Source organism: Ictalurus punctatus, chromosome 20 (genome assembly GCF_001660625.3).
Source record: "Ictalurus punctatus breed USDA103 chromosome 20, Coco_2.0, whole genome shotgun sequence".
NCBI lineage: Eukaryota > Metazoa > Chordata > Actinopteri > Siluriformes > Ictaluridae > Ictalurus > Ictalurus punctatus.
The window spans coordinates 21495331-21517321 of NC_030435.2; the positions used below are offsets into that span (position 1 = coordinate 21495331).

The window sequence follows — 21991 nt, forward strand, 5'->3', positions numbered from 1 at the left end:
TTTCGGCGTCGTGCCTTTACCGACTATATAAGATGCATATAATATAAGAAGGCTTTAGTTTTTTTGAGCGAACTTTGGTAGCTAGTACTTAGCAACACATTCCCGCTCAATCAGTTTGAAAACTACAGCCGATAAGAATATAAAATGCTGAAAGAATATAAACTCATGAAAAGAAAGTACGACAAAGAAGACCCAAACACGAATGGGACAACCTTCCTCTCCCAAAACTCCTGCAACTTTTCTCCTTAGTTCCCAGACGTACATGAACTGTTGTTAAAAGAAGAGGGGATGCTACACGTTGGTAAACATGGCCCTGTCCCAAAATTTTTCAGTCGTGTTGCTGCCATTAAATTCAAAATCACCTTATTGTTTTCTATGTTCTATTGGGAATAAAATATGGGGGTTATGAGATTTGAAAAGCATTGCATTCTGTCTTTATTTACATTTTACACAGTGTCCCAGTTTTTTTTGGAATCGGGGTTGTGTGTATATATATAATGTATATGTACATGTATATATATATAATGGGATTCAAAATGGGATGCTTTTCAACATAAAGGGACGCTACCTGAAACATCTGTTTTAACGGGTGAATATAGCTTGAATGAATGTTAACGTGAATCCTGCAGATGTGCTAATGTGGACGTTTTCTGTTAGTAGGCTGTCAGGGGCTCTACTCTTCCCCCCAAACCCCCCCCCCCCCCTTTTTTTTTTTTTGCTTTTAATTAATATTTGTTTATTTAACTATGTTTGTTAAAAAATAAATGAGCTTGTGTTTTAACTTACTTTTTTATTATTATTATTATTATTATTATTATTTACATTAAAATTAAAATAATTTCCCTTCTCAGTCATCCAAGTGTGATTATTAAACAGAGAGTGAGTTTGTGTTCACAGTTAATGAACATTTAATTCTTTCTTTCATTTTTACATTCATATTACCTTCGTTCATTCCTCCAGTAAAAGATCAGTGCGCTTCAAGGCGCCATCTAGAGGCGATTGAAGGCAAATACTGCAGCTGAATAAAACGGGGCTTTAAGAAAGCCGGACGCGTCACTGGTCTGTGACGTCACAACTGGAAGTGCAATATAGAATGTGTAATTGTTCAGAAATAAACTGCTTGTTGTCTTGGCAACAGTTTACTGGTTATATTAACCGTGAGTTTGGACGAAATGAAAATTCAGACATGAATTTCGACGCCGGTGATATTAATATTTCTTACATAGGTCGTTCTGAGTTGTACAATGTTTTATCATCACAGGGAATTCGCGCCGCAGAATTCAAGACTGGTGTTTTGATGTATGTGTATATAGAAGGTCGGTGAGCCGGGCAGCCTGTCTGTCCAACTGGTTACTTGGTAAAAACAAATGCTTGTTTTATATGTAAATATTTTCTTGACTGCACAAATATCATGTAGCTACAATTCTAACTGGTGATACTTAATTACTTATGCTCACTTATGCTGTATGTACATGCTTAACTATTTTCCCAAGAGCAACAATCAGAATTCATAAACTATTTGTTTGTTTACATTGTCACTACTTACTATAGTACAAAACTTGACTACATGAACAATGAACGATATTACAATTTAAATATAAATAGTAATTTACATTACTTTAAAACACCTTTACATTACATAACATTACAAATTGATTGTGTGTGTGTGTGTGTGTGTGTGTGTGTGTGTGTGTGTGTGTGTGTGTGTGTGGTTGTCTGAGACTGAGAAAGAGAAAACATACAAAGTGGGAGGGATGGGCTTGGTGGCTCCGACCAAATTGTTGAGGCCCCCCAGGCGCCCCCTGGCGGCCACCAAGGGGGCCGCGGCCCCCACTTTGAAAACCACTGAATTAGTGAACATGAAGATACCACCCTTTTAGACAAATTAGTTTGGACTCTACGTTTTTTTGTTTGTTTGTTTTTTGTTTTTTTTTGTACTAAATGTATTTTGCTGGAGTACTCTTATTTTCTTATTCTTGTTGTTGTTCTTTTACAGAACAATGGCCATATGTACCCTACAGCAGCTCGGCAGAAATAGCTGCATGTAAGTTATGAATTTTTTGCCCTGCACTAATTTCTTAGTACATTTTGAACTCAGCGGATTGTAATGTCTGTTTGAATCTACAGGTATCCATGCTGCAGGCGGTTATGTACTGCATCAGACAGGTATCTTTATTTTATTCAGGAAAATTATTTGTTAGAAAACATATTTGCACGTATGACAGTACATCACTGTTACATAACCTTTCCTGCAGATTGCACGATTCTGACTGAGTGGGTGGAGGAGAACGTGCAGATGAGTGACACCTTATCTCAGGTTGTCCAATGTGCTTACAAAATTCTGGAAGTGTGCAAACTCCAAAGGATAAAGAATATCAGTGAGCGATATGTCAAAATAGGTGCTTATTTATTTCTACATGCATAATTTAGTGCCTTTATATTTGATAGAATATTTACATGTTGTTCTTGTTTCTGGTAGCATTATCAACTGGGGGGTTCACCAAAATGAGAATAATAAATAAAAAGATACCATGTTGTGCTGTCTTTGGCCCGGCTGTGGAAGAGCTACGATCGGCACAGGCGCTGCTGAAGCATGGCGACATCGTTCTGTGCCCTGAAGCATGGCCGTTCTGCGGCAGACAAAACCTTACTGTCAAACATACTGAAAATGAAGAAGCTGTCAAGGTTGGTCTTAAACCTCATCTAGCAGACTTTTCTGAATTCCCTTTCCCTTAAGTTCAAAAAAATGTTGAACTTAATGTTAACGATATAAATGTTGATACATCAGGTGCGATGCAGCAAGGAACAGCAGAGTAACGTTCACATCCATATAAGTAAGACACTTTTTTTACACACAGCTTTTAATACGTAAATTTCTATATTTTAATTTATTTATTCATTTTCATATGATTCATTTACATGTGATTCATTTACATGTGATTCATTTACATGTGATTCATTTACATGTGATTCATATTCATGTGATTCATTTTCATATGATTCATTTTCATATGATTCATTTACATGTGATTCATATTCGTGTGATTCATATTCATGTGATTCATTTACATGTGATTCATTTTCATGTGATTCATTTACATGTGATTCATTTTCATGTGATTCATTTACTGATTTGCTTCTCTTTAAATCCAGTTTTAGACTGCGATATTACAAAGGTCTTTCCAGATTATTACTTGCCACACTGTATGAGATAACCCCAGTAAAATTGCCTGAATTCTATAATATAATTTGTTCACCATGTTAGGTTTAAATCTTCTAAAAACAGATTCGCAATTGACTAACATTACTCCGTTCCAGTTCACATCCTTCAAAGCATTGGGATGTTTTGTTTACTCTCACACTCCCCTAAACACACACACACCCAAAGTCTCCATAAAAAAAAAACGAGACAGCAGTGTTTCATACAATAACCAAAAGTTGTCCACGATGTGAAAACAACTCGGAGAGTAAACTGAACTAACCAACAAAATTACCAAGACAAAAAGTTCCAGTAAGAGAAAAATCCCCTACTGACTTCAAGTCTGATAAACAGTCTGCGCACAATAACAAATATAATGTCCTTAACTTTTAAAGACTTGTAGCAAATAATATAACAGTGTAGGACATAAAGCCGAGGAAAAAACACTAATAAAATTAAATAATACGTAAATTTCTATTGATATATAAATCAATTTACGTGTTTTATTTCTTTAGACCCCAAGATAACATACTTAATAACAAATAAGGAGAGAGAAACCTTCATTCGAGAATTCATGACGGATAAAGTCTGGGAAAACGTGAGTGCTATTTGAAGCAATAATGTATCAGAATTAGTATGCTAGATGGTCGTACAGTACATATTCTTAGTCGGAGTTGGTCCTTGGTGCTTGCTTCGTGTTCCAACTGCACTAACGCCAGAAGTGTACATGGAGAATGGGATTGAGTTATATATTTTTCTTCCATTAGATACGTGACAGCCGGCTATGGGAAGCCCACGATCATTCCCTTCCAGAGATATGGCCTACCACCATCATGTTCGTGAATCTGCAATTCGTGCTGACTCAGACGGATCTGAGATTCGGTCATCACGAAGTCAGCGAAACTATTGCAGAGCAGATGTTCAGGTGCCGTGGGAAAATCTGCGATGTCTTCTTTTTTGATGAGGTACGTTTCACAGGTCTTGGTTATTATAGAATTATTAAAACTTGAGTCGGTAGCAGACATTTAGCTGGGTATACACAGCTGATGGTGTTACAGAGATTTAAAGTATAAAGTAACATACAGTCACAACCACAATTACAGTTTTATTTTCATGACGAGATTCTTACCTACTAATAATAAGGTCAAGTTCGACCAGCCTTCAGAGAAAACTCAGACACCTGCAATTTTTACCAACGTAAAAGCTGAATGGGAACATCACACGCAGTCATTGCTCTGGATCTGTTGTGTGATTTCAGGGCTGTATATTTGTGTGTGCCATTGGCTTACCTGGGGATAAGAGACCGGATAAGATTGCTCAAGCACTGCAGGCTGTCTGCCGGATATATGAGACGTGCCGCCAACAAATCGACAGTGTTTCGTAAGTCACAGCGTGGAGTGTTCCAAACAAACTCCTCATTATCATTTTACACACTTACACACATTTTGACTAAGTCCTGTTGGTGTCCTATAGGTGTATCTCTGTAGGCGTAGCTACAGGAAGAGTCGAGTACGAGTTTCAGAAGACCCCTTTGAGAGAATGTTGCAGAGGTAAGGAGTGTTTTCCTACATGGCATTACTTCAGTCTAAACATAGATATTTGGGCAGTGGTGGCCTAGTGGTTAAGGCGCTGGGTTACTGATCAGAAGGTTGGGGGTTCTAGCCCCAGTGCTGCCAAGCTGCCACCATTAGGTCCTTGAGCAAGGCCCTTAACCCTCTCTGTATCAAGGCTGACCCTGCGCCCTGACCCCAACCTCCTGACATGCGAAGAAAAGAATTTCACTCTGCATATGTATATGTGACCAATAAAGACTCATTATATTTTGTTAACTGTAACGCTTCTCTCTGTGACAGTGTCCGGACATACAGTGCATAAGGCTGCAGTGTTGTCGCTTGAAAACCCGGGGGTTGTGTCATGGGATAAGCCGACCAAACTTTACTCCATGCTGCCTCTTTCAACCTTCAATCCTGAAGAGACGAACCGTCAGCATTTGAAGATGTATCTTCATGTCGATGTAAAGCAGATGTAAATGCATTCATTTCTATTTTTCTTCTTCATTGTTGCAGTATTGTAGTTTTTTTTTTTGTAGTGATAGAAATCATCTGAATACAATGAGTGATACATAAGTGGATTACTTAATAATCTGAGCAACTGGAACTGTATTACAGGCTTGCTCATGAACCTGAATTGTCATCCGGTGAGACGGTCGGCAAGCGATTGGGTGAGTGTTTAACTTTCATCAGTGAAGCACAGTCCTTTTTTGTAAACAAGTCTTACCTCAGCAATGCACTTATTACTTTTTGTTATATCTTGTCTAGCGTTAGCTAACATGCTGACAATGCCGGACAAAGAGCTGGAGGTGGTGAAATGTGCCTCTGTTATTGGCTACTTCACCGACGACAACTTCACCTTTGAGCTGCTGAAGTACATGCTGCCTCATATGAATGAACAGGAGCTCATAATCCTCCTGAGATCACTGTTTAAAGCGGGCATCTTCAAGTGTGCCTCAGAGCCCAGGAACGTCTCATCAACCACGACCTGTTACTGCGAGAACAGCTGCGAAGGTAAGAGATTATGAGTCGCTGTGATATTTATTTTTTTCTTTCTCAACTTTAACGGCTTGTTATCCATTTCTGTCTTTTTCTTGGATTTGCCAAACGTGTTGAAGATTTGTATGGAATTGGAATATAGCCAAATAGCTTTAGGTTGCAAGTCTCCATTGCTGAAACATCTGGTTTTGTTTAGGAAGCAAGTACACGTGATTTTGAGGAATGAGAGGATTTGAATAATGCTCTCAAGTTTAAGGTTGATCATTTCGATGACTACTGAAAGTCCGAAATGTTTTGGGTGTGGTAAAGAAGGGGATCTGATGCGTTCTTGTCCTGATACAGAAGCACAACTTCGAGGTTCTAACACTGACCGAAAGATACAGGAAGTTAAAAGTCGTAAAAAAAATTGTGAAAAAGTCGATGAAGGGGAAACTGTGACGAATCGTGTTGAGGCAAGCGCAGGAAGGAGAAGAAAGGAACCAAGAAGGATGTGTTGAATGAAATCGAAGGAAAAAGATGTAGGGAAAACAGGATAATGTTGGTATAGAGGTAGATGATCCGGGCTTGCTCTTCTCCTCTTTTCGGGGAGGATGAGGAAGATTTTAAAATGCCAGCAGTTTAGAGGAAATCTAATAGATGGCAAATGGAAGAAGAAAAGAAAAAAATTAATGTCAGTGTTCAGTTCAGAATTTGAGGAGGGAGAAGTTAGTGCAGATGAGTTTTCAGGCGCAGAAAGTTCAAGACAGTCCTCTGACTTGTCGGTTGTGAGTAGTCAGAAGAAAGATTCCAGTGGACGTACAAGTTTAGACCAAATAAGAAGCTTTTTACTCTCTACCAAAGAAAAAAGGATCAGTTATTGGTACAGCAATTTTATAAATGATCTCCCAAAAGTGCCTAAAGCAACTGAAACCTTACACAACTGCTTAATAGCAGACTTCAACCTAGATAATTTTCTGAGGATAATTTTCCAGGTCTAAATATCTCTCCTGATGTGCCAAATTAATTGTCCATTGGCAATTTCAAGTGATTTAACCGACCGGAGTTTAACATCAATCGGAGGCTAATCGTTGCATTAAATACGTGTAAAGGATTTAAATAAAGTCTGATACAATGTATTAATACTCCTTGGAGGACTTGGAGGACAAAGACTGAGGCTTTTAATGAAATGTTTACCGTGCTTGTTTTCATTTTTGGCTTTAAGTATTACAGAGGAAACAAATGAAGGGCCGTTTGATAAACTTTCTACTGGGTCAGGCAGAAATGGATATTTATTTAAGTATAAACAGAAAATCAATGTTGGAAATAATTTTAATAGAGTGAATGGGTTCAAACGACTTGTTAAAGCAAGAATATGACACGGTTTTTCCTTTTGTTCCGCTATGGGGAATACATTTTTTTAAAAAATTTAAATTCGAAAGCATATTGACGTTTGAAGAGATATTGTGAAAGCTTGAATATAATATCCGGTATTTTGCGGCTGGAACGTGAATGGATAAAAAAGAATGATTTTTTTGTGTGTGTGTTATTGAACTGTTATGTTTTACTGGTAATAATAAAGGTGTTTTAAAACTCTAGTTCTCTCAACATACTTCATTGACTCGTTCTTATGAAAACACAGGTTATAAAAATGAATGTTTGGTAAAGGATGAATAACTGTAAGTGGAATTCAACACGGTGGTAAAAGGCTTTTTATCAGCACTGGATAAAATATTTACGTTTCCAAAGCACCCAAAGCATGGCGCAATTTTGAGCAAATAAAGAATTGTCGTGAATCCTGCTTCAGCAGCATGAAATCCTTGTGATTGTACTGTAATCACTTAATAACCCTAAATGTAATTCTTGTCTAATACTGAACAGTGCTGACACTTAAAGTGTTTCTCTCTCAGAGTACATTCGGTTCTCAGTGGAGCCTGTGTGGCCGTGTCGGAAGATGAGTTTCTGCAACATTGATGAAAAGAAGATGGTGTATGAGCAGCTACGATTGGAAGAGACACAATTCCGTGAGATCCACAAGTACTGTGCCACATTCCTGGAGAAAACGCCCTACCACTGCAGCAAGTGCAAAGCCAAGAATTTCCATTTGAGACACAAAGTAGCCATATATTACGATGGAAAGCATGTCCAGGAGCTCTACAAGGAAATGCAGCATTATAAGATCTTTCGGCGCCAAGGTCAGAGATTGAAATCTTCTTGACTTCCATTCCAGGGCTTGACCCATACGAACATATATTAATGGCTTAAACCTTCAGATTGTTTACAGTGTTGGCCAGTATCATTTTCTGTGGTCAGAAATGAAACAGACGTCAGTAGTTCAACAAGAAAGATTCTCAGTCGGTTTATATAACTTACATTATATAAACATGATAATGATTTCATTATTTCAGAATGAATAAGTGGTTTAATGAAGTTGTTAAAAAAATAGCATCACGTTTACGAATGTGGTTTCCTGTGGAATATCGAAAGATTTTCACCAATACTGATCAATTTGTCGAACCGTATCAGTCACATCGACCACAACGTGTTATCATCCAATTAGTCGGTCCTGTTCGGAAAAAGTTCATGCAAATATACTGTAGACACACAAAGACACACTCAAGAATTCTGTGGAGGTCTGCTTATGTTTATAAATACTGTGAGAAAAATGTGTAGAAATGGTAAAATAATAATAATTTTTGTTTCCGCGTGTAGGCATTCGCTCTCGAAGTCGGGTGTACCCAACTGAAGGAAATGGGTGAGGATGGAGTGATTGCATTCATATAGACGGAACATTTATTCTAGAGATGTGATCGTGATTCAGAGCTTATGTACAGATGCTGATAAATCTGATAGATGCATTGCTGTAATGTAATGTAAGCTCACCATATACAGGGAGTAACATTGCTTGTGTGTATGTATGCAGTAATGATACAGAGAACTTCCTGGCCAAGGTGAAGTCAGGACTGACGGAAGCACGTGATAGGACGACCGCAGGCAGCTGTGAGTGTGCTCAGCTAGTGGAGACAGTACTCATCCTTAGACTGAGACACTGGAGGTGTACAGGAGACGTGCCCAGGACATTTTGGCACCTGGTGGAGAGTGCAGCTGCCTGTGTATATCTTCAGAATGATGCTAGGGTATGTGTGCAGTCTAACTGCTTATTTAACTGTATAACTGTTGGGATCATTTCACGTGACCGTGAGAAAGTGTGTCTTGTTGCAGGCGTTGGAGTATTTGACTGAGGCCAAGTGCATTCTGGAGAAATTAAAAGAAGGGAAGCCTGTAGATCCTGGAAACGTGCAAATCTGTGAAATTCAGCAAGCGTTTGTGCATCGGCTCACGGGAGAGGTATGTAAAGACCCGGGTATTCGAGACTCAAGTGCAAATCCAAAGTGCAAATATAACTTGGCAAAGACAAACAGGTCACGTCTTCGTTATGTCTTAATTTCTCCCAGATTCTGTTTAAAGCAGGGAAACTTCTGGAGGCAGAGGAGAATTTTAAGGAAGCCTTGAAGATCCTGAACTGCAAACTTCCTCGCAATTCTGTTGCACAATCCTTTAAGCTCAGATACGAGAAGCTGAAGAAACTCCATTACCGGTCCAAACAGTTCCAGATCCTAGAGTATGAGTCTATTGTGTTATCATGTTATCATTGCACAAGAAACGAAGACGGTCAGAATTCAGAAAGTTTTATAAGATGGTTGTGTGTGTGTAGGGAAAGAAAGCTAGACTGTCTGCAGGAATGCTTCGGTTGTCTGTCTTTCCTGTGGCAAATCGGCTGCATGCGTGGCCGGCTCAGGAGTGCATCGCTGGCCATCACCATGGAAATCAATCTTGCCTTCCAGAGCGTCAATCCGTTCATGGTGAGTGCCAGAGTTCGACAGGATTAAGACTGGATTAATCACAGAAAAGGAAAATGGAGAAAGGTGAATTAGAGTCGAGAAAGAGTCTAATTAAAAGTCTGTTCAATCATATTTAATGGAGGACATGTTTTGTTTTTTCTTTTTGCAATATTTGCTTTTAGTTAACTTCACAGTCACTTATTATACCTTTAATGCATGAACCTAGATCGTTAAACACAGATCCCAGACAGGCGTGATCTTTTAAAGATTTTCCTTCAGGTGTGTTAAAAAGTCTTGGGCCATTCATGACTAGATTGTGATGCCCATGTCACGGACAAGAATAACAAATCGTGGTTGTTGTATCTGCAGATCCTCTACTCCGTCATCGACTATCTCAAGTACAGTCAGTTTATAGGCGAGGAGAGCGGGTGCAAGCGTCTCGAAGCCTTCCTGTGCAGGACTTGTGCCAGCCTGTCAGACGACCGTGAGGGACGGAGGCTGGTCAGCCACTTGACTCGAACCCTTGCCGTCGTTAAAATGTGCACAGGGGACCTGGAGCAATCCATCGAGTGCAGTAAGTAGACACGTCCTTCTTAACGGCTCAGTTTCCTAATGTGCATATGAAAGAGCAAGACTAAGTGTGTGGGGGTATGCGTTCGACAGCTATGCGAGCTCAGCAACTGAGTGAAGTCCAGAACAGACCCGGTTTGGACGCGAGGACCACAGCTGCATTACATCTGCCTCTGCTCCTCACTGACAGGTGGGTGCGGGTTGATGTTGCTCCAGTTATTGCTCGAAACAATTATACCCATGATGCAGAACACGTGACTGTGTGTGTGTATGTGTGTCGATGTGTACAGATACAGCGAGAGTGTGCGGCAGATCCAGACTTTGGAGAATCTGAGCAAAGAAATGTCGAGCAGCGTAGCTAAGGGCTGGTTTTATGCTGCCTGCATGAACTTCTTGCTGTATGCTGGTATGCGCTCTGTCACTCATAGGCACATCCATGAGTATTCCTTCTGTTACACGTGGACAGCGATGGGCAAAAATACGTAATGGAGCAAAATATAATCTAAATATTACATTTTGTAATAGAAGTATTAGATCAGTATTTTTCTATTCTACAATTCTACAATCTTCAAGTATGAATTTTAGAAACACTATTTTGTATTTTCAATACATATTTCAGACCCATGTATCGTAAGTACAGCCCGTCGCTGTCCATGGTCAAATGTACTTTAGCTGTTTATAGATAAACAGTAAACCGACTTGAAAATATTCATCTGAAACATGCTCGAACATGAACCGTTTTGTCCTCGTTTGGTTCAGGATTTGCATTCAGGCCATTCGAGGAGTGTTTGGCTTTCGTGGAAGAGTCTCGGTCAGATGCGAACCTAGAAGCTGATAAGAGTCTGATGCTGCATCTTTACTCTGCAGTGGCTCTGTGGTGAGGAGTTACTCTAAGTAACTTTACTCTATGTGACTCTCAGTCACAGGTCTCAGATAGCATTCAGGATTGGCGTAAGACCAAAACACTGATTCTGTAAGTGTGTGCGTGTTCAGGTATGCACGGCTGGAAAATTGGGCGAAGTCTGCAGTCTTCTTTGATAAGGCGTATAAAGTGTACGCTCAGATTCCAACCTCCATTGAGTCCATCAGTGGTGTGGTCATGCTCCTGGAGTGCAGCGTCCTACTCTTCAGGAAAGAACTGACTGAATGCAACCGTCAAAGAAGGATTACGCTTGAAAGAGCACGAAAGGTTGTTGTTTTTTTTAAAAGCTTTAATTCCGATTTTTTTTTAAATGAGCAGAAATAAGGCAGGTAATACACTTCACACTAATGTGAACCTGTATGGAGAGTTTTTCCAAACTTGGTCTATATGTGATAATATAGAACTACTGTATATGTGTAATCTTTTACATTATAGCTACTACACTACCTAAACATAAACATTTCCCCAACCGCTATATACACAATGTAACATGCTGTATTTTCTCAAACAGATGTTTTCAGACTTCACACAACGATTTGGAAGAAATCACATCTTCGCCCCGCGTGTGTTGGACCTGAATGCTTACCTGCACCAGCTGACTGGAAGGAAAACGCAGGCGCAGGACCTCCTCAAGGAAGCTCTGGTGCTGTGTGAGAAACAGGGCAACCTTCTAGACCAGATGTGGATCAGGGAGAGCCAGGTACTACACAAGCTCACACTTGAATGTCCTCACGCTGTCCACCAACTTCCTTTTACCATTAGTCAAGAAAAATGCCTGAAAACTGACTGTATGTCATAGAAGAGTCTTGGTGAATTTACATTCTTTAGTGAATTTGGTTTCCTCTCTCGTAGGCTGACTGCTCTGGTGCATGCAGCCACACTCCAGCGGAGTGGTCTACAGCTGTTCTGAGCATGCCCAGATGGGACAAAGCAGCAAAACTCCAGCCTGAGGAGCTGCTTGACTATCGCTTCCACTTGAAACAAGCAGAGGTTACACGCCGTTCCCATATTTTGTAAAAACTTGAAGGTTATTTATAGACACCTAGAATAGAGGATGCATTTTATTTGTCCCATACACAGTCATTTACTGTACAACCTCAATTCTGAAAAAGTTGGGACAGTATGGAAAGTTCATCCCAGTTCATCCCTTACAAGATTTAAAACACAGTAATAACACACTATTTGATGTTTTACTTTGGGAATTTATTTTTGAAAATATACAATCATTTCATATCTTATGACTGCAACGCACACCGAAAAAGTTGGGACAGTCGACTGTTTACCGCTGTGTAACATCACCTTTTCTTTTAAGAACACTTATTAAGCATTTGAGCACTGAAGACACCAGTTGGTTAAGTTTAGCAAGCGGAAGTTTTCCCCATTCATCCATTATGCATTTCTTCAGCTGCGCTGTCCAGGGTGTCATGCACAAGATTAAGCCATAATGTTTAGGATTTAAAGTGTAGAAAAACACTTTGGCAATGGCAGACTTAGTTCTTATGCAAATTATGAGGCAAGTCTTGATAATTGAAAGAAATTTCCTGCAAGGTAGCGATGCACTCCTGCACAATGCTCTTTTTTTTCCAGTTGCGCTTGAGTTTTACATTTACAGACTGAAGACCGGACATTCTCCTTTAGGAAGAAAGCAGAATTCATGTTTACCTCAATTATTGCAAGTTGTCCAGGCGCTGAAGCAGGAAAGCATCCCCACACCATCACGCTTCCACCACTACCATGTTTGACTGTAGATATGATGTACTTTTTGTGGAATTCGGTGTTTGGTGTCCGCCAGATGTAACAGGACCCCTGTCTTCCAAACAGTTCCAATTTCAGTCCACACAACATTCTCTCAAAAGGTTTGAAGGTGTGTTTTGGCAAAATTCAGATGAGCCTTCATTGATGCAAAAGAGGCCTGTAGGTCCTTTGATGTTGCCCTTGGCTCTTTTGTGACTTCCTGGATAAGTTGTTGCTGTGCTCTTGTCGGAAATTTGGAAATTTGTCACAGGTATGATAAAAGCTTGAAAATTAGGCTCTGTCGAATAATTGCAATAAATCCCAATTTACACAATTAATCCAGGTTGTGATGGACCAAGCAGTCAAGGCAAGGAACGCAGGATTTCCAAACAAAAAATAATTTATTAAATGCAAACCAATCAAAGTTACAAGTTAAATTGCTAAAAAAAATAAAATAAAAAAAAAAACCCAACTGAATGAACATAACGTCAGGTCTGGGCCCATAAAAAGGGTCAACTACACAGAACCAAACAACAATAATCAAAAATAAATAATCATAACAACTAAACAACAACAAAAAATCACTTCCCAAGCCACACACAAGGGGACCTTATATACACAAAGGACTAGTCCATTACACACACAGAGAATAACACTAACATTTAGTAACACAATTAGAGTAAATAAACTAATTCATTTAAGAAAGATAACGAAATGATTCATGAACAAACAAATGAGTAATATACACATCAAATAATTATAGTAAACAAAAATAAACACAATCCTACCCCCCGCATGAAAATACATATTGGAAATAACAATGAAACCGCACCCAAATCTGTATCTGTCATTATTATGAACTATATGGCATGATCTGCAGCACGTTTAACCATGAAACACTAAAAGGCAACCGGAATTAACGTGCAAAGAAAGAAAAAAGAAGGATGTATCCGTGTGTGTTGTTTAGTTACCGTCTTACTGTGTGCCCCCCTCCCTTTGTACAGCAAAGTGCAATAAAATATACAACATTTTAAAGTTCCTCTAAGTATCTTCCTTCTGACCATCCCTTTCTCCTGAGGCCGAATGTCACCCCAGTTATGGGGAGGTCGATGTGAACTGCTAAGATTTCATATAGATTCCTGAAAGAAATTATCAGGATGGTTTCTAGACCTAATCCTGGATACAAAAAAAAGTACATTAATGTCTACTATAAGCATGTGTACCAAGTATTGAGTGCATGAATTAACATTCTTTTCAGAACGTCGACATTTCTGTATTATAAATTCTTTATTCGAACATTTTGAGATACTGGATTTTTGATTTCCGTGAGCCGTAAGCCGTAATCGTCAAGATCAAAACAAAAAAGAAGGCTTCAAATATTTGACTTTATGTGTAATGAATCTAGAATATATGAAATGTTCCACTTTTTGAATTAAATTACGAAAATAAGATGAACTTTTCCACGATATTCCAGTTTTTTGAGATGCACCTGTATACTAATGAATAATTTGAAATGAAATGTAATGAAACACATTTCCTGGAGTAAAGTCTCCTCAGTGGGCGGGGCTGCAGGGGCGGAGGGCTTCACACCCTCATCTGAACCAAAAAATATTAAAACATGATTCATGCCGATAGTGTTTTACTATTTGCACCATCCAGTTGTGGTCAGGGAACATCTTTAATGTTTTGTTACACATTTTACAGACTATATGATGTCGGTGGGTTGTTTTTTTGTTTGTTTGTTTTTTTGCTTGTTTGTATGTTTGTTTGTTTTGTTTTACACGTGAGGTTTAAATCCATGCTTACCAAGTTGGAGCACAGCAGCAGCTGTATTTTTTTTTCTCCACTTTCCTCCATAATATCCCTTGCTGTCTCGTGTTATCTGTAAGCCATCCAAATTAAGCTGCTTTATTGACCTTAGTAAATATTTAAAAAGCCTAAACTAGAATTACAATGCGAAACTCTCCGAGATAAAGAGACAATACATGGCTATTATTAAAAGTGTAAACAAAGAGAAGAAGAACAATAATTCAAATATATTCAATAATATTAAAAGCATTTGAGTAAATACAAAACGCTTGTTACAGGACAATTCTCATGAGGGAAGGTTTTTGCCATGGTTACTGCCAAATTACCAAATGGTTTGAAACTGGAATGTAAAATGTCTCACTTACAATATTTACACCTTTGATATCATGACACTAACCGGGGTCACGTGTATATATTTATACCTAATCGTTGGCTTTGACTTCATACGTAAGCATCTCTAAATACACTGTGCAACATAAAACATGTCCAAATTATTGTGAGGCAAATTTGCATGATAAATATCTTAAAAGCATACGAATAGTCAGAGTTAATGATATATTTCGATTGTCTCAATGGCATTGTGTGATGTCAGAGTAAGTTTGGTGGTGTGAAATGTCAGTACGTGTTAGGACATCATTATAAGTACTGTCATGGATATATTTCGCCTGCTCGCGAAATATTATTATTATTATTATTATTATTAGGACAGGGACACTGACTGGAGTTGGATGTTGTCATTTAAATGGTCCTTACCAGGCATGGAGCTGTAATTTTGGTTCTCTGACACTGCAGCCATCCCTGGAAGCTCTATCTGCTGAACATGAAGCAAGCAGTATTGTGATACACTGTGGTGTAGTGTCGGTAGTATATGAATCAACATCATAATACTTAAACACTTGTTATACCTGGCCCTGAGCGCTGGGAGTGAATATCTGCTCCTGGTGGTACATGTGGGAGGATGGGATAGGGTGTGGCAGGTCACCAGCTCCAACCCACGGTCCAAAGCAGAAAATTGTGTCCCAGCTGAGGTAATACGGCTGTGGCTGGATGAGAAGTAACAAAAAGGGTTTGGGTTATGCTTAAGAGACCGAACTAGGATAATCAGTTAACTTCATCTGTAGAACACTTTATTGTAGAGATGTAATACTGTACAGTAATACAGCATGAGAGAAAAGACGTAAATAATTCTGTTATTAAATGCAAATTCAAGATTCATATAAAAACATAATTTCTGAACTTAAACAGTCCTACAATTAGAATAAAAACGGTCTCATACCTGGGCAGGCAGGCCGTAATACGCTTGGCCCTGAGTGCTGGGGGTGAAGTCCTGTTCCTGGTTGTACACATGGGGGGCAGGGACAAGGTGCTGGACATCCCCATCCTCAACCCACAGTTCAGAGCTCGATGAATCCCAACTTGCGCAATATGGCTGTGGCTGGAGGGGAAGAAACAAGCAGGGTTTGGGTTAGGCTTTAGAGACCTGAACATGACATTCAATTAACTCTCTCTGTAGAACTCTTTATTGTAGAGATGTTATACTGTATAGTAATACAGCATCAGAGAAAAGACATAAATAATTCTGTTAATAGATGCAAATTCAAGATTGGTATAAAAATATCATTTCTGAACTTAAACAGTCCTACAATTAGAATAAAAACGGTCTCATACCTGGGCAGGCAGGCTGTAATACGCTTGGCCCTGAGTTCTGGGGGTAAAGTCTTGTTCCTGGTTGTACACATGGGGGGCAGGGACAAGGTGCTGGACATCCCCATCCTCAACCCATGGTTCAGAGCTCAACGAATCCCAACTTGCGCAATATGGCTGTAGCAGGAGGGGAAGAAACAAGCAGGGTTTGGGTTAGGCTTTAGAGACCTAAGTAGAACAATCAATTATATCAGTCTATAGAGCTCTTTAATGTAGGGATGTAATACAGGGTGAGAGAAAAGACATAAATAATTCTGTTACTGAATGCAAATTCAAGATTGGCATAAAACAATTTCTGAATTAAACAGTCCTACAATTAGAATAAAAACGGTCTTATACATGTACCTGGGAGGGCAGGCTGTAATACGCTTGGCCCTGAGTGCTCGGGGTGAAGTCCTGTTCCTGGTTGTACACATGGGGGGCAGGGACAAGGTGCTGGACATCCCCATCCTCAACCCACGGATCAGAGTTTGACCAGTCCCAACTTGCACAATATGGCTGTGGCTGGAGGAGAAGAAACAAACAGGGTTTGGGTTAGGCTTTAGAGACCTGAACACGACATTCAATAAACTCTCTCTGTAGAACTCTTTAATGTATAGATGTAAGACAGAATGAGAGAAAAGACATAAATAATTCTGTTATTAAATGCAAATTCTATATTGACATGAAAACATAATTTCTGAACTTAAACAGTCCTACAATTAGAATAAAAACGGTCTCATACCTGGGCAGGCAGGTTGTAATACGCCTGGCCCTGAGTGATGGGGGTGAAGTCCTGTTCCTGGTTGTACACGTGGGGAACAGGGGCAAAGTGCTGGACATCACCATCCTCAACCCACGGTTGAGAGTTGGACGAATCCCAGCTTGTGTAATCCGGCTGTGGCAGGAGGGGAAGAAATAAATAGAGGTAGGTTAGGCTTAAGAGACATAAATAGGAGTATCAATTCCCTGTGCTGAACTCTTTAATGAAGACAAGTAGTATTGTAATATAGCATGAGAGAAATGTCCATAAATATATTTGTGTGTGTGTGTGTGTGTGTGTGTGTGTGTGTGTGTGTGTGTGTGTGTGTTGTATGTCTGATTAGAAAATCAGGCTGTTTATCCCATACATCTTAGGCCTCATGTTAATGAGAAAAGATAACGATATGATATTGGAATGATTAGGTCATTTAAAAAGCTGGGGTGCTGAGGGGAAAATCCTTATCTCCTTTACTCAGTTGCTCTATTTGTTCAGAAAGCCTTTTCACATGGTACACACTCACCACCGAAAGGATTCACTCTACACAGGTCTAGATATTTGACTTCGTGTACTACAAGGATGTATCGTTTATGTTCAGTCTTCGTGATTCGTGATTAAGGCTTGGGCGCCCCCTCTTGACGAGAACGGAAATTGTCACACAGATAGTGAATATTTCAATAACACCTGTCCTTCCTAACAATAAAAACTACATATGAATAGCTACAGTTAAGTTTAAATCGCTTAATGGCCTTATTCATAACACTACTATATCTGCTGAAAGCTTACCATTTCTTCAGAAGAGGACATTCGTGCAGGAAAATGCTCAGATTAATGGTAAAGGTGTTAAAAAGGTGAATAGAGATGTTCAGAAATGTAAAAAATTTGCTTAAGAGATGTGAGGTTTGCTGAAAGGATCCGATCGCAGGCGAGTTATGAGTTGGAATGCGTCAGAAGTATTTTTTTTTTTTTTTTATTTAAAGCGTCACTGTGTGAGCATAATATTCTATTCTATTTTAATATTCAAAAAAAACAACACCTAGCAACAGCCCCTCCCCCCGCCACCCCCTTCTCCCCATTACTTCACTATCAATTCGTGTAAAATCAAGACATTTAAGTCATTATCATGTGAGCAATATTCTATTTTCTGCAGTTTTTTTAAAGAATATTTTTTATTTCATAATGCCCTTTTTCATGTAATTTTTTTTTCTCTATTATTCATTAAACAGCCATTGATCATGTGGAATGTCATGACGAACATACTTTTAAAAGAACTGAAATAACAGGCGCTACAAGAAATATTAACATCTACATTTGGGATTTACTTCCATAACAGGTTTATCCATGAAACTGGTCAATTAAACCAACATGATGATGATGATGATGGCATTAGAGACCCAGAAATAGCTATCAAATGTTGCTGTGTTGGTACTATATCAAGGGTGCACATGATGTACCTTTTTACATTTTAAAGTAAAGCTGAAACGGCAGATCAGCAGTCCTTAAAGTACTTTAAGTTATTTTAAAGCTGTACCATATTTCCAGGTTAAATATACTAAAGCTACAAAAGATGAAGGCTACCCTTATGTGGTTCCACACAAACAAGGAAAATTAAAGTTTGGTGTCTTTATTTCGGGTCACAATTTTAAAATAAGAGATTAAACCGAGTATTGTCTCGGTTAGATAATTACTTGATTAATGTCACTCACCGACATACAGAAGATTTTATACTGAGCTGCTGCATGCACACAGCTGATCTCATCAGTCAGGTTTGAATTGATTTGAATGTTTTTCTGACGTCACTGATGAAGTGACAATAAACTTCATCCCTCTCTGAAAATGGACAAATGAAGTTGAAGTTTTCACTGGACATCGCACTGTAACCGATTGTTTATTATTATTTTTTGCTCCTTTTTAATTTTATTTTTTGATTAAAACGCAATTTTCTTTTTTTTTTTTTTTTTTTTCTTTTTTTTTTACAGATATTTGAAAATACAAGAATAGACATCATAGATGTAACAAACAATTTCATACTAGAGGAGGCTTAATGTAGATCTATATAAAGATACTGAAAAGTTGACCGATTTTCAAAGTTTGAACTGCTTTTTTGCTTCATAGAGAATCGCATTGAGTTAAAATAATGTTCCGTTTCTTTCTTGAAAGATATAACACAGGGTTGTTGTTGTTGTTGTTGTTTTACAGGAAAACTTTTATTTGTGAAAATGGAATTTTGCCAATAAAAGAATAAAATGGAAGCTATTATATAAACCTGTCTGCGTTTGTCTCTACAGTTCTCCAAAAAACCAAATCATAAATGTTTCCATAGCAACATAAATTGTCCGTGAATATTCTTTGTAATAAAATCTCAAACATTTGGACAAAACGGTTTTACAAATCGGCAGTGCCAAAACAAATGCACCACAGTTTCAGGACAACTGTCACAAAAAGTGCAATTCAAATCAGGGTCACCTGTAAATTTTTCAAAGTAATGTAAAAAAACAAAACAAAAAACCCCCACAAGTATACGAGTGCGTTTAGAATAAAGAAGCGAAATTGATCAAGATGATCTGCACGCGTTTAGCGGGCGAGGATCTCGCGCTGACGTGTATCCTTGGTCTTGGCTTTGTCGTGTGCGCGCTGGCCCAGACCTTTCCACCTCGTGTGTCTGAGCTGTGCATGTCCCTCTAGAGATCCCGTCCGCAAACTTGGTCTTAAACAGAACGTCGGCGTTGGTGAACATGCCGTCTTTCAGTGACACGACCACAAACTACAAAAGGGAAGCAACAAACAAGCAAACAAACAAAAACATTTCAGACAACTTGTATTCATTTGAATCAGATTGTTTGTTGAGAATCATACAAACTATTATATTTCAATGTATAAACTTGGGAGTGTGTGATGGAGAGAAACCAGACAGAGCAGAATTTCTTCAATCTTGACATTTTAACATTGTTCACATATAGCGTTATATAAACTCGGAACTAAAAGTGAAGGTTTGTGAAGTAACCAGAGTTGGATTGCAAAACATCCAACCCCCCCCCCCCCCCCCCCCCCCCTAAAATAATAGATAAATAGACAAACAAACTAGTGCAGTTGTACCATCCATCCATCTTCAATACCGCTTAATCCTTTTGAGGGTCACGGGGAACCTGGAGCGTATCCCAGGGTGCCAATCACATTCACATTCATCAACTACGGACATGCCAATCAGCCTACCATGCATGTCTTTGGACATGGGTATTTCCTCTGGGGGAGGAAACCGGAGTACCCAGAGGAAACCCCCGCAGCACAGAGAGAACAAACTCTGCACACACAGGGTGCACTGTGGATCAGGTGGTAAAGCGGGTTGTCCGCTAATCATAGGGTTGGCGGTTCGATTCCCGGCCCACGTGACTCCACATGCCGAAGTGTCCTTGGGCAAGACACTGCCTGGCAGCTCTGCTACCATTGGTGTGTGTGTGTGTGTGTGTGAGGGTGAATGAGACACAGTGTAAAACGCTTTGGATAAAATCGCTATATAAGTGCGCCATTTCATAAGTAATTGTTTTTTTCTTTTCTTAAAACCCCCAAGTGCCTGAACATGCAATCTTCTTATCCCTGGGTTCTGATTTGTCTGATTTGTCCACTTCTGGGAGTATTAAAAGTGCACCTGAGGTGTCAATCTGTGGTCTAAAAAATATAGTTGGAGTGCGCAGAACCAAATCAAAAACTCCCACAGTAGTGTCCCACAATGCAACTGCTAGCAGTTGTATTGTCGTCGTTAAAATGCTTTTTTATTTGAACGACTATAGAACCTGTTGTCTCTCCTTGAGTCTCTTATTGAAGGCGTCTGCTCTGCTTTTTGCCTGGTTGAGTTTCTGCTGCGCTGCTTTCAGCTCTTTCTCCCTCTCCAGCTCGGCATTCTTCATCTTGTTCTCCAAGACTTTGTACCTTTCCTCCGCCTGCTTCTGCACCTCCTTCGTCTTCTTCAGCGTCTCCTCGCTTTCCTCTAACGCAGGAAACGAAACAGACACTCAACTTCACTCAAAAAAATCATACATATATATATATATAAATCGATCCAGCCATCCATCCATCTTCTACACCGCTTATCCTTTTCAGGGCTTTCACGGGGAACCTGGAGCCTAAGGCGGGATACACCCTGGACAGGGTGCCAATCCATCGCAGGGCACACAATCACACACACATTCACACACCCACTCATACACTACGGACACTTTAGAGTAGACATCAATCAACCTACCATGCATGTCTTTGGACTGAAGGAGGAAACCGGAGTACCCGGAGGAAACCCCCGCAGCACGGGGAGAACACGCAAACTCTCCCATCACATCTGCTGTATATTAGAATACACTGGATTATTAATGTACGTTGTGCTATTAAATCACATATGCTGATCACTACAACATGCAGGCGTTCACAGATTTTCTGTGTGTGTGTGTGTGTGTGTGTGTGTGTGTGTACTAATGGTCTTGAGGAGGTTCTCGAGCTCTTCCTGCTGTTTGTGAAAAGAGCTTTGTTGGAGTTTGGTTTCCAGTATCTGAGCTTCTTCAGTTTTCAGGTCCAGCTGCTGCTTCAGACGACGATACCTACCAGGGAAAATTAAAAACCGTTCGTTCTCTCTAACAAAAGTTAGTTAAGCTGCCGAGCTCTTTTTCCACACTAGCAAGCTCTGTCTCTTTGGCCCTTAACTTGTCTTGAACGTCTTTCACCTCCGCCAGCTTAGAAAGCACAGAGGCTGTCTGGGCCCGAGCACCTATATGCAAAAAGTACACGTTTATAAAAACGCATTCCTGTTGGGTTTTTAAATTTTTTTAAAAAATATATAGTTATCTAGAAATATAATACGGTAGATTAAATTCACGCTCATTACGTTCTGGAATAAAGTTGGTTGGACGTTCGATATTCGCGGATATGCAGTAATTAAGGGATCGTCTCTAAAGTTACATT

The 21991-nt window shown here is 39.4% G+C and overlaps 3 protein-coding genes across 6 annotated transcripts; 1 reads left to right on the forward strand and 2 right to left on the reverse strand.

Annotated features, from left to right (window-relative positions):
* Positions 1-1128: 1128 nt before the first annotated feature.
* LOC108280223 (adenylate cyclase type 10-like) lies at positions 1129-13829 on the forward strand. Its single transcript, XM_053673787.1, has 27 exons — positions 1129-1316; positions 1997-2044; positions 2128-2166; positions 2256-2399; positions 2480-2685; positions 2789-2834; positions 3715-3797; positions 3967-4164; positions 4458-4579; positions 4673-4749; positions 5053-5224; positions 5368-5420; positions 5518-5763; positions 7635-7919; positions 8437-8479; positions 8648-8861; positions 8947-9072; positions 9180-9346; positions 9440-9587; positions 9936-10140; positions 10230-10326; positions 10427-10542; positions 10896-11013; positions 11130-11325; positions 11570-11758; positions 11911-12048; positions 12646-13829. Exons 1-27 carry the CDS (start codon positions 1187-1189, stop codon positions 12673-12675), a joined length of 3636 nt encoding a protein of 1211 aa, XP_053529762.1. The 5' UTR covers positions 1129-1186; the 3' UTR covers positions 12676-13829.
* A 1-nt stretch (position 13830) lies between these two features.
* On the reverse strand, positions 13831-17919 carry LOC108280224 (uncharacterized). 4 transcript variants are annotated; one of them, XM_053673790.1, is made up of 9 exons: positions 17831-17919; positions 17030-17182; positions 16651-16809; positions 16270-16422; positions 15878-16030; positions 15507-15644; positions 15355-15415; positions 14599-14674; positions 13831-13968 (listed from the first exon to the last, which is right to left on the reverse strand). In XM_053673790.1, exons 1-9 carry the CDS (start codon positions 17849-17851, stop codon positions 13920-13922), a joined length of 963 nt encoding a protein of 320 aa, XP_053529765.1. In that variant the 5' UTR covers positions 17852-17919; the 3' UTR covers positions 13831-13919. The 4 variants fall into 4 exon arrangements, with proteins under 4 accessions (XP_053529765.1, XP_053529764.1, XP_053529763.1 ...); XM_053673789.1 differs by having other exon boundaries at positions 15355-15412; positions 15878-16036; XM_053673788.1 differs by having other exon boundaries at positions 15878-16036.
* Positions 17920-19303: 1384 nt separating this feature from the next.
* On the reverse strand, positions 19304-21420 carry LOC128628830 (structural maintenance of chromosomes protein 2-like). The gene is made up of 3 exons (XM_053673753.1): positions 21285-21420; positions 20836-21029; positions 19304-19808 (listed from the first exon to the last, which is right to left on the reverse strand). The coding sequence occupies exons 1-3, from the start codon at positions 21367-21369 to the stop codon at positions 19599-19601; spliced, it is 489 nt and encodes a 162-aa protein (XP_053529728.1). The 5' UTR covers positions 21370-21420; the 3' UTR covers positions 19304-19598.
* Positions 21421-21991: the final 571 nt, after the last annotated feature.

What these genes read in the sequence shown, in the direction of transcription:
- LOC128628830 (XM_053673753.1), bottom strand. Translation starts at nt 21,369, where the DNA reads ATGGGAGAGTTTGCGTGTTCTCCCCGTGCTGCGGGGGTTTCCTCCGGG. An exon ending in TCAGTCCAAAGACATGCATG is followed by an intron (nt 21,030 to 21,284) that starts GTAGGTTGATTG and finishes TTCCTGCGTTAG; the next exon opens with AGGAAAGCGAGGAGACGCTG. An exon ending in GACTCAAGGAGAGACAACAG is followed by an intron (nt 19,809 to 20,835) that starts GTTCTATAGTCG and finishes TCCCTTTTGTAG; the next exon opens with TTTGTGGTCGTGTCACTGAA.
- LOC108280223 (XM_053673787.1), top strand. Translation starts at nt 1,187, where the DNA reads ATGAATTTCGACGCCGGTGATATTAATATTTCTTACATAGGTCGTTCT. An exon ending in TTATGTACTGCATCAGACAG is followed by an intron (nt 2,167 to 2,255) that starts GTATCTTTATTT and finishes CCTTTCCTGCAG; the next exon opens with ATTGCACGATTCTGACTGAG. An exon ending in TTTGAGAGAATGTTGCAGAG is followed by an intron (nt 4,750 to 5,052) that starts GTAAGGAGTGTT and finishes TCTCTGTGACAG; the next exon opens with TGTCCGGACATACAGTGCAT.
- LOC108280224 (XM_053673788.1), bottom strand. Translation starts at nt 17,851, where the DNA reads ATGTCCTCTTCTGAAGAAATG. An exon ending in ATTACAGCCTGCCCTCCCAG is followed by an intron (nt 16,423 to 16,650) that starts GTACATGTATAA and finishes CTCCTGCTACAG; the next exon opens with CCATATTGCGCAAGTTGGGA. An exon ending in ATTACGGCCTGCCTGCCCAG is followed by an intron (nt 15,645 to 15,877) that starts GTATGAGACCGT and finishes CTTCTCATCCAG; the next exon opens with CCACAGCCGTATTACCTCAG.